Raw genomic sequence first — 12,152 nt, forward strand, 5'->3', positions numbered from 1 at the left:
CATCAACTGCACGCATCAAGTGTGATGTTCATTTGTGCTTCACAGATCAAAAAAACTGCTTACACATAAGGAGACCCAAACGAGGATGGCATCCACCAAATAAGAATAGAGACATAAAGAAATCGTTATGATATTCAAGCAAAGTCCAGTATGTAAATATGAAGAAATTGTAGAGGACTGATGTAATAAAATTCAATTTTGCAAGGTCAAAAAAAACCAAACAAGTAATAACAAGTAATTTTCTTAGATTTTTCTTATTGTGCAGAAATGCATTATAGCATGGATTACAATTACAATTTTAACTAGTCCAATTCATTTGCTTTTTATTGTGCTGTATCAAACAGTGTCATTTTTAAGATGCATTTTGATATTATTGAATAATCATTGCCTAATTATCTATGGACTTTGTTAATTCAAAGTGGTGACATTTGTAAGCATTAAGACCCGCTGTTGCAATTTTGCAACATTTTCAAAAAACCTCACTATTTTCTTGATCAGAAACAGTTTTAAAAGGAGAACAATTCTACATCAATAAAATCAATGCTTGGGTTTCAGAGGTTTTGCTGCTGTGTTTTGCTTTGTCATGCGTTCTTTTGGGACTGTCATGAGACATGAAGCTCTGCTGATCACCCGTTGGATCTGGTCTAATTTGGTTTTATACACTGACACTGCAATGGTATCGGGAACCAGGCTGTTCCACAGTGATAAAGTGATATTAACAACAATAAACAGAAGGGAACTGTACAGAGTGTTCAACCAGTGTTGACTTTTTGAAATTATGTTTGTGGAAACAGAAAGGGGCATCACATTGCCAGCACTAAACCACTGTTATATGGTGTCAGGGTGGGTGAGTGGCACAGGTGGACCCAAATGCAGAGATGGTAGGCAGGGACAATCCGATGCAGATATTTTTTTTAATGAAAAAGCAGAAAGTCATGGGAACGAACCAGAACGCAGGCAACACAGGAACATCGAACAGAAGCAGACAACTCGACAAAGACCAAACTGAAAACTGGACTATAAATACACAGGGAGTGATTGCAAATGAAACACATGTGAGGGAAACGAGACACAGGTGAGACACATGAAATAATCAAACACAGGAAGTAAAGTGACCAGACACAAATAGGAAATATTACAAAATAAAACAGGAACTTAAGTAAACGAACAGGTGACACAAAAAACACAGGAACACACAAGGGAACAGAGAAAACCAAAACCAGGAAACACATGCAACACAAATGAAAGAGCCCCTCAAAAAGTCCAACTAAAAACAGAAGAAGTCTGAGGGCATCAGAAGGATAACAAAAACCAAGGAAGTCAAAACAAAAACACAAAGAGTCCAAAAAACAGAAAAAGTCCCGGTAGGACATGACATATTGGACTTAACCCAAACTGGTCCAGTGTACGACCCCTTGTGTGATGATTTCCTGAAAAGATCAAAATCAACAATGAGTTGATCCAACTACCAAGTATTACTTGTGTAGCCGAAGCCTGATATAGCTTATTACTCTGTGCCATCGCTGTCCACTGGGTGACAAGTTACTTCAATACAATGAACATGGGAACTGTATTTTAATAATGAGTCGATCTGCACCAAATCGACTAGTATGCACAACAGAATCAAGCTATTTCAGGAAATCATCTAGCCTTTTTTAAAAATATTTGTGACCTTGTTTTAAAGATTTACAAGAACAAAATGGGGTTGTGGATATGACACATTGACAGATTAGTCTTTTTATGTGATCTGTTTACAATATATAAAAAATACAGAACACTGAACACATCGAGACCAAAAACACACAACCCTATTGTGTTTATTATGTGGCCTCAGTGTGTCTGAGCCCTCCCCAGTGTTGGATTCACTCTCCTGAAGAAGTGAGGAACCAGAGCACTTCACTGAACCTGCTGCAGCGGTTCTCATCTGGCTCTCACTCTGGCAACCCGAGGACAACCGAGTCTTTCCGGGAAGTTCGCCTCACTATCAGCCCTTAATCACCACAGAAACAGCAGGAAAACCATCTACCATGCTTCTGTCTCAGAGTTGATGAGAGCTATTCAAATTTAATTCAAAATTATATTTTTATTGGCTGTAGTCTTGGTCCCTCATTGTGTTTTTTACTCATTTTTGATAACATTCATTCATTTATTCATTCTGTCGGTAGTAACTTGTTAATTTAATGTACCCATTCATTCATTCATTCTAGTTGTATATTATATTTATACTGCATAAGCTTAGTGTTTCCCCATTCATCCCTCACCCTTGGTGGTTAAATAAATATCTTGATTTATAACCAAGTGGTTGTATCCGTGTATTCCTTTATATCAGAAGGTAGAGGCCCCTGTGTTCATAATTTATGACTCTCAGATATAAGACTGATTAATTTGATTTACTTATTTTTCCTACTAAGTAATTAAGGAAGGCGGTGCCTTATATAATTTAATAAGTGCGTACTATTCATTTCCAGGGGTAGTAATACTCGTTACATCTGCCAGAGGGCCATGGGGCAGAAATGAGCTGTTGGGACTCCTTCTGACCTCCAGTAACTTCCACTTGCTGCGCATCATGTACTGTATGTACTGAGATTATCCTCCCGAGAAAAATGTCACAAAAAGGTCATAATGTCAGTCACCCCAAAACAATATACAGTGATGGTTGAGTGATAGATGCTAGTGGCTGTAGTGGTGCAGGTCAGATGACATGTCTACATACTGTATGTTGACAAAATTCCTCATTCTGTGGGTTGGATGGAGGTAATAACCCAACAGTCGACTTTGTCACAGGAGACCGCTGTTCCTTTCCCGTTTCTAACCACGAGTGTCACATTCCCAATGGCGAGTTGGGACAGTTTTTTTAAAAACCCTAATTACGATCCTTCCCAAACCTTAACCCTGTGTTTGTTTAAGTTGTAACTTTAAGCCACGCCACATGTTTCTGTAACCTTAACAAAGTGATCTTTCCCTTAACCTAACTTGACCTTAACCACAGCGTTGTCACATCATAAAATATAATTTAAAAGTGATTTGTGACGGTTTCGGAAAGCACAGATAAATTATGTTTTATTGCCGTTTACTGCTGATAGGGCGTGGGATTAGAAAATGCTCCTGTGTGTCATTCTGGAGTGCACATGGTCAAACCATGTATTTGTTCATTTAATTTGGAGGATTTCTTGAAATGTATATACAAGAAGTTAGAAATATGCAGCATATAGCTGTATAACTACACTAATCAGCAACTTATTTGATAATTATTTAAGCAATTTTTCAAGTAAACAATTGATGGATTCCAGATTCTCCAGTATGACATCCTGCTGTTTTCCCTTGTCTTTGTATTATTATATATTTGATGACATCACCTTGGGCTCTATAAGACAATGTCAAGAACATTTTTTCACTTTTTTCCTCTGAGGTTTTTCAGACCAGGTGATTAATCAAGACGCTATTTGGCAGATGCATCCATAATGAAAGGCTAGGCTAATGAACCCAAGTGCAGAACACCGAGGCAGGAGGCAGAGAATAAATTTGAAAGATAGTTTACTGCTGGGTTGGTAGCTGGGAGACTGGGGCGGGGGCTCGGCAGAGGTAGCTGGAACCCAGGGGCTGAGAATTGGGTATAAAGCTGGGCCGAGCAGGGAATTGTGCTGAGCTGATGAGGAAGACAGACAAGACAGGAGGTCTGGAGACATAAGATAAATGCAGATACCGGCAGAACAGTAACTAGACTCAAAAGGCTAGAAGCAAGACTAAATGTATGAATAGAGTCTACGATCTGGCGACGAGGCAGAGGCTGAACCAGGTATTTATGCAGGACTAATCATGATGAATGGCAGCTGGTTGCCTGACTTCCGCACACCTGTCTCCACTTCTGTAATTAAGCACAGACACACAAAGAAGAGGAGAGGGAGAGAGTGGCTGCAGGCTAGTTGGAGGAGGAGGCAGAAGTGGAGAGCACAGCAGATAGATAGATAACCATTTGACATAAATCAAAATACAAAAACAGTGAGGTAGGTAAAAGAAGCAAACAATTAAAAGCTAAAATATATACAATAACTAAATTAACTAACTCAAATATAACAATATATAAAGAAATAGAATAAATTAAAACAGAGAAGAGACTATAACTGTAACTATAATATACTATTTGCTGAGTATACACAGTTCAATGATGCTATAGTACACTGTAGTGTACAATGCAACATGTACTGTGTGTAACATTGTGGACAAAAATAACTAGGGCTGCAAATGATGCTTATTTTCATTATCAATTCATCTGTATTATTTGGCATCAAAAATCCTTAATCAGTTGGGCTTTGAACACCTTTTATATATAATGTAGTTCAATAAAACACCAGCACCAAGTAACTGCAGCTTCAAAGATTACCACAGAGTTGAATCAACACCTCTCTGACATAGTGTGAAAACATTATAAGCTTCACAGAGAAAGGATTTGCCTCAGGATGTCATATTGGATTGTATTACATTATGCAGAGTTATTGATTTTTAATTTTTGTCTTATTTTACAGGTGTAAAATAAGAAGTGGTAGAGTTTGTTAACTCTACTTCTACAAATAGAAGTAGAGCTAACAAATATGTATATTTTCACACGACAAGGCTTTGGTACTAACTCTTGTATTCTTATCAAGGAATGTAATGAGATGTGCTAGATTATAAACAGCTGTTTGAAAGACACTGACACATGATCACATTCACACCCGTTAACTGATTTCTTGGTCACTTGGGGCCAGCGGAAAGCAGTTGAGAACACAGCACTGTCTTATCATCACCTTTTAAATCGATATGTTGAACTTGTTAGCAAACAGTTGCTTATCTACACATCCACCAGTTATGGAGCAACATTATCATTCATTTGGGGTCATGTTTCCGGCCACTATTCACTCTCCTTTATCTCTGTTGTTGGTGTCTATCAACTCCTGGGGGAAATATTTAGCTGCTAAGTGCTCTGCTATGTTTAACAGCTAGTCACTAACTGGGTTTTTAGAGCTTTTTCTTTGATAACAGCTGTCTGCTGCAGCCAAAAACGAGCTTTGAGCTTTGAGCTTTGAGAGTGGTGAGCAGCAAAGTTGCACCTGGACAGCTGAACAATGAGCTGAAACTTGCTATAAAGCTCTGTAAAACTGAGGGGAGCTGCAAGCTGGGGGGGTAAATTTTCTATAGGTTCATCACTACAAGCAATGCCTCTGACATTACACACTGTCATTGCTATTATTAAAAGAAAGTGATTATCAGGATGAAAGGATATTGCAATAATGATGAAGCCCAGCTTTTGCCATCAGTGTGCTTTGTTCCTCAAATGTCGAATGTCTCTAACTGTGATTCTTAATTCTGCTTCAGGTTGGGAAGCCATCTTGTCAGTGGCTGGATGGAAAAGGCAAAACTATTCCAAGGGAAGTTCTTCTTCCTCCTCACTGCTACCTTAATCATCAACATCATCATCATCACTATGAGAACACACATGACAAACAAGTCTGTCCCAAAGCCATGTGGGCCTCCGAGTACTTGCCACTTACACATCTCTGAGCAAACCATCACCCCCCTCAACAACACCAAGCACTTGCTGGTGTCAGCCTACATGGACCAGAGAGTGAATGGTTTGGATATACGCATCATTGGCATATTCAGGAGAGACTCCGTCCAACCCCTTCACTGTTTTTTCTGCTGTACAGGCCATTTATCAAGAAAAACAACTCCAGCAACAATTTTACAACACTCAGACCACTTTGGTTTTCCCTTCGTCACCACAGATGTCATGTGTCAGATTCCTCAAAACTGCAAAGCTGCATATGTCACTCTTCTGCCTCAGCCAGACCAAGTGATTGTACCTGACCAGATCTGGCTCCCCATAAGAAACAAGAAGACCAATGGGAAGGAAGAGAAAAAGTTGCAGTTTAACTTCACAGTCTGTATCTCCAACCTGTTTGGAGACTATAACAATGTGCTTCAATTTGCACAGACCCTGGAGATGTACAGGTCAGCACAGCAACAACACAAACCCCAGTGTCAAAAATGAGCTGAATCAACTTTTCTCTGACATGATCTAAGCTTTGCAAATGTGCTATTTATTGCAGATCTTCTGGATTGCATTACATTATACAGGTGTTTCTGTTACTGTTGTCATTTCTAGTATTAGTTCATCTAGTGGATGTGTGGTGGACAGTGTCACCATGTTGTAAGCAAGTCTATTCTGTACTGTAAATGTGCTTTCACTCATGCATGGCATCCTATAAGAAGAGCATGTAACACAAGAATAACACCAAAAACCACAGGCTCAAAAATAGCCTCAACGTAAATTAAAGGAATAGTTCAACATTTTGGGAAATATGCTTGATCGCTTTCCTGCTGAGAGTTAGATAAGAAGACGGATACCTCTCGTGTCTGTCCGTAAAAATAAAGGCCAATTCACTGTTTCCGTGTCTGCAGACAGCAGCAGACTTGCACGTGGACATTCAGACATGCATATGCTTCTATACATACCTCACGACAGCAAGAGGAAAAGTTCCTTTGTTTGCTGTATTTGGCAAAACAAGAAAAAGTCAAAAAAAAAAGAAAGTTGTGTGTACGCTAGCTTATGTTTTACATTTACATTTTGCCATTTTATCCAAAGGGACTTAAAAGCGAGGCAAGAATTTAAAGAGAACAGGCCCAAGAATAGGGAATACAGTACATACATACAATACACAAAACAAGTATCCATGCTGCTTTTTTGGTGCATGTACACTTGGCTTGCTTGTGCTTCCTACAGTCCGAATCCTTGTAAACAGGGGCTGATGATGATTATTTATGTCACACGCAGAAAGTACGAAGGCTACAGCCAGCAGCAGGTTAACTTAGCTTAGCACAACGATTGGAAACAGAGAGAAGCAGCTAGCCAGCTCTTCCAAAGGTAACAAAATTGGCATACAAACGTGTTTAAGGCTCACTAATTAACATATTATAGCTTGTTTGTTTGATCTGTTCCAAAAAAAAGTGTTGTCTAATATAGTGTCCAAAATAGTCACGAAATTCCTCGTCAAGTACCTCTCCAGTGTTTCCAGTTCTTATGCTAAGCTAAGCTAATCGCCTGCTGGATGTAACTTCATATTTACTGTGCAGACATGAGAGTGGTATCAATCATCTCATCTAACTTTTAGCAGGAAATTGAATAAATGTATTTTCCTAAATGTCATAGAATTCGTTTAACAATTATAAACTTCAAAGAGGACTATTTTCAGGGCTACTGTATTGATTGCATTATAAATGCACAGGTATTGCTGGTCTTTGTGAGTGCATATATCTGTGGAGGTGGGATAGGGTGTGCAGTGTTACTATGGTGCGTGCAAATCTTTGTTTTTTGTTGTTCGTGTTCTTAAACTAATGCATGGCAAAGCAAGCAATGACTGCGGAAGAGGGCAAGATGCTCTATTATACCTGTGTTTATACAGGTAAACTTGACTAACCTTTTTTTAAAGTTTTAACATTTTTCTCACCTTGCCCCAGGCTGCTTGGTGTGGACAGAGTGGTTATCTATAACACCAGCTGCGGCCCAGACCTTAACCGCCTGTTGCAGAGTTACAGCCAGGAGGGTTTTGTGGAGGTGGTTCCTTGGCCCATCGACCAGCATCTGAATCCATCTCGTGGCTGGCTCTTCTCACAGCACAGAGGGGACGTGCACTACTTTGGCCAGCTGACAACGCTTAATGAGTGCATTTACAGATCGATGGACCGGTCACGCTATGTCTTGTTAAATGACATTGATGAGATAATAATGCCATACCAACACAACAGCCTAATGCCTCTGATGGACATGCTCGAACGGCAGCATCCAAATGTGGGTATTTTAGGTGTGCATTTGAGAATAATATGACATTTTACCCAAATGTATTTAGCATATTTGATATTTATTTCTATTTCTATGTCTCTCTCCAACCTGTCAAACCCTCACATTTTGCAGACAGGGGTGTTCCTCATTGAGAATCATATCTTTCCCAATAACCTCTTGAAGAAAAGTGAAAAGGGTCCTCTGCCTCTATGGAAAGGGGTGCCAGGCTTTAATATTCTGGAGCGCATTTACAGGGAGGAGCCCGACAGAAGCATATACCACCCACACAAGCTGATAGTTCAGCCGAGGTAGGCAGATTTTTCAGACAATTAGTGAAGTCTCAAGAGAGATGTTATTATCTTTTCCTCAAGGCTGACACACACGATAATACGGATGATTAAATTTATTTGGCTACAAGTATTTTGTGAGAAACTACATAAAAGTATTTAATAGCGGCTTTAATGTGCTGCTCAGTGAATGTTTGGTTGACCATGTGTGAATGTTTATGTGCATCATAGGGCGGTGGAGCAGACCTCAGTACACGAGGTGATCAAGATGTTTGGAAAAAAGTTCAAGGTTCCACCGGATGTCTGTCGGATCATTCACGCTCCGATCAGTACCCCGTCTCTGCCGGTGCTGGAGAAGCTCCACATGGATACCCGACTGTGGAACTTCACTGAAAAACTGATCCCCTCTACGAACATGGTGCTGAGGAGAGCGGGGCTGTTGCACTCATGAGGGGTAGAGCTGACGGACGGTGATCCAACAATGAATGTAAACCCGCACTAGCAGGACATTTAAAAACATCTTGGTACAATGTAAGCAGTGGTAGGTGATACTATCTCCTGTCTCAACTACGAACCACACCCTAAACTGTTTTACTGCTGCCTAGTCGTCAATATTTGAAACTAAACATATGAAGAACTGTGGTAGTAGTGAAGTGTATGAGTGTGAGTGAGGTTGTAACTGGATGCAACTGCTTCTGTGACTTGTGCTTCTATATTCAAACCAATCGGCAGCTACTACGGCTTGAGGCTGAAGTCAGTACAGAAGTCCCTTAAAGTACAATGCCACTGAGGGCCGTTAGATGCTGGCTCCAAAAAATCCCTGGCTCCAACTGATTCCCATTCAAAAAGAGCCAACTTTTCATTATGGTCTCAATCACTAAATTTGGGCCCTCTTATAAGTGTGCTGGTGGTCATTTGGGAAATTATTGCTCCATTATTAAGATTTGAACACTTATAGTAGGCTTTGATGTCTGCTGTGTGGGCGTTGATTGACAGCTGTGGTTAACAGTTCACTCACCTGCTGCTCTCCCTAGCTCCAGGCTTCAAACTTGCTCCAGTACAAACCAATAGGGGACGTCACACCTCACTATGTCCATCTTTATATACAGTTTATGATTCAAACTGATAATTTCACACCACCAGACTCTCTCACTCTCTGTGTCTAACACACAATGATACAGTCAGGACACTCACAACAAGCCATTTATCACAACAATCAACAATTTTACTTGTGGTGTGGCTCATGACATGATGCTCTAGAAGCATTGGTGCCATATCGGTAGTTTTATTTCTAACCTCATCATAAAAAACACTGTAACATGTAGTGGATTTCTGTCCTGTTCCCTGCGTCCTTGTGACTAGTGGTGCTACAACATTCAACTTCTGTTGGCCATGTGATCCTCACCTTGTACAATCATGGACTGTAGTGGTTAGGAGTGGGTGATACAACAAAAGTTTGTTTCTGATTTATTCCTTAGGCTAGACCAGTTGGAAACCAGTGCTTTAGAACAAATCTGAGCAAGTTTGACACAGTACACAAACCCATCTGGCAGATCATGAGATATACAACACTTGATGAACATGAACACATATTAAAGGTATACTATGGAAGATTTGTCAGATGGTGTTTGTAAACACAACATTCAAAGGTGGTCCCTCCTCCCCGACTCAACAACACCAGAGCGAGATGAGAGCAGAGCGAGAAAGAGCAGCGGTGGTCAAGTGAGCTAGAGAGTGAATGACGAGAACGAGCAGCAGTGGCAAGAATAAAGCTGTGAATCAGATAAATAAATATTTTCTGATTGTTTCACAGTGGTTACGTTCTACAGCACAAATAAACACTCCAACACCTCCACACACCTCCACACAACCCTGAGGGAAGGTGCTGCATTGCCAGATTGTGTGTGAATGCAGCCGAAGCACACGCTTATTCTGTCTGCTGTGGACACTCTGCTCTGTGTGTGTGTGTCAGTCAAACAGACACACTAACAGCAGAGGAGCAGCACACAGCAATGGAGAAACGGAAACGAAGGGGAAACACGGAAGCACATAAAAAAATAGCGATGTAACCCGGTCACTGCACTACGAGTCCTGACCTCACACCCTGCATGCTGTTATTAGCTGGGAGCTACACACCCACTGCCAAAAGGTTGATGCCCAGAAATGTCACGAACACAGCAAAATAATAATAAAATACAAGCAGAGGGCAGAGTCTCTGCAGATAAATACACTGCCACACACTTCTAGTGGGTCATAAGTGATGATTGAGAGGGATTATTTTTGTATGAGTCTATACATTGTTTTTTTTGTTGTTTTTTTTAGTTAAATCCTGCATAGTATGCCTTTAACAAAAACATTACAAAACTCATGCACAACTAATTGCTAATACGGTAGGGCCCTGGGGAGGTGAAGACAAATCTCTGAGCCTGATAGCATCCTGCTACACAACAGAGCCACAGACTCTGAACAACTACCCACATTAGTTTTCCTGCATAAGTCTCCTTTTTATCTTGCAAACATGAATAAACGTCTTTATCCCGCCAGCTGAGACAAAAAGGAGGATTTTGGATTTCTGCAAAGACCTTTTTCTTCCTTTTTATTAATAACAAACGATTATCTACACATTTTAAAAAATACACCTACACATATTTTTCACTGCAAAAAGGAGTGGCTAAATATGATTTCAGTTGGACAACAATGTCAAAAGAAAACCTTTAAATTCATGAAGGATATGTGTCGATAATTCATTCATAGTGTAGATTTTAGCTACCTCTGGCCTGCTTTTGTGTCCATATTGTGGGCTTCATTGGGTTTCAATCCTTCTGGTAGGTGGTATCAAAAGGGTGTGAACTTTTTATATTTCTCCTCCAAGGGCACAGTTTTGATTTCCAATATTTAGTGTGATACTGTGAAGCTAAGACAGGGTGGAGTTTGTCAAACTCACTCTGGCATCTCAGGGGTTCAACATCAAAGAGCCAACATTTGACAGATGATTTCTGAAATAGTCATCAAGCTGCAATGAGACAATAGAGGGAATGCTTTTTGTTTTGGTTTATTATGTATCAGCTTACAGTCTGTTAGATTAGGGCTGTTAAACCTACTGGTAAAAGTTAAGTGTGTCATTGCTTCTGCCTTTCAATGCTTTCTTATATATCGTCCACTTTCTTGACAAACAAAATAATATCAGATTATGATTCAAAAATGTGGTCTGTCAACCTGATTGTCACATTGCAAAAGGTCCATATTAGAAGGTTTCAGAGAAGATCCATGCTTGTGGCTTATTAAAAGAACTAAAGCAAGCACTATTATAGGACCCTGGTAATGTCACATCTGAACATAAAAGCACAGACACAATAAAGGAAATCTGATAGCGGTAATTCTAAATGTGGATGATCGTCTCAGAGATAATATGAGAAGTGCACAGGAAGTTTAGTCCAGATTTAAGTGTTACAGGAAATGCCTGAAAATATGCCAAGACTTGCCCCTTACTCCCTTCTATGTTGGTGTCTTAATCTTATCGCTTCTCAAACCAGGTGTTTCAATGTTTGAATAGGGATATGGTTAACTAATTGAATCCAAAAGTAGGCATGGGCAAAAGTAGGTAGGAAACTTTATGAATCATTACTTTCTTGTTTTGAGAAACACTTCTACACTGTAACAAATGTTCCTGTAAAATGACAGTAAACTACTGGCAGCTGTAGTTTCCAGCTTTTTACTGTTTTTTTACAGTGTCACTACCGTAATTTATTTATAAACAGTTCATTGCTGTAAGAATTATTGCAGTATTCTGTTGTAGAATATGAGGTTTACAGTTTGATACTGTCACCAGGCCTGCAGTAATAATTGTATTTTTACAGTGTTGCTATTGTAATCTATATGAACAGTTTTGTAAATGTTACAGTATACAACTGAAAAGTTTTCTTCTAATTCATATTAATAAAAACATCTATAAATTGCCGGCATATACTGTAAATAACAATGTGTCTTCAATCTTAATGGTCCAGTAATAAGATCAGTTTAGTTTTACATTTAAAGACACAAAACCCTTA

General features: G+C 39.6%; 1 protein-coding gene across 2 annotated transcripts; it reads left to right on the forward strand.

Annotated features, from left to right (window-relative positions):
• The first annotated feature begins 3,944 nt into the window (after nt 1-3,944).
• On the forward strand, nt 3,945-9,910 carry LOC122998715. 2 transcript variants are annotated; one of them, XM_044375677.1, is made up of 6 exons: nt 3,963-4,004; nt 5,353-5,609; nt 5,763-5,988; nt 7,495-7,825; nt 7,949-8,124; nt 8,335-9,910. In XM_044375677.1, exons 2-6 carry the CDS (start codon nt 5,381-5,383, stop codon nt 8,552-8,554), a joined length of 1,182 nt encoding a protein of 393 aa, XP_044231612.1. In that variant the 5' UTR covers nt 3,963-4,004; nt 5,353-5,380; the 3' UTR covers nt 8,555-9,910. The 2 variants fall into 2 exon arrangements, with proteins under 2 accessions (XP_044231611.1, XP_044231612.1); XM_044375676.1 differs by having other exon boundaries at nt 3,945-4,004; nt 5,353-5,988.
• The last annotated feature ends 2,242 nt before the right edge of the window (nt 9,911-12,152 follow it).

The sequence above is a fragment of the Thunnus albacares genome, chromosome 15 (assembly GCF_914725855.1).
Source record: "Thunnus albacares chromosome 15, fThuAlb1.1, whole genome shotgun sequence".
In the NCBI taxonomy this organism is placed as follows: domain Eukaryota; kingdom Metazoa; phylum Chordata; class Actinopteri; order Scombriformes; family Scombridae; genus Thunnus; species Thunnus albacares.

Bases quoted from the DNA above. Each gene is read 5' to 3' on its own strand.
- LOC122998715 (XM_044375676.1), top strand. From the start codon at position 5,381: ATGGAAAAGGCAAAACTATTCCAAGGGAAGTTCTTCTTCCTCCTCACT. The intron at 7,826-7,948 runs GTGGGTATTTTA...CACATTTTGCAG, and splicing joins TCGAACGGCAGCATCCAAAT to ACAGGGGTGTTCCTCATTGA. The intron at 8,125-8,334 runs GTAGGCAGATTT...TGTGCATCATAG, and splicing joins AAGCTGATAGTTCAGCCGAG to GGCGGTGGAGCAGACCTCAG.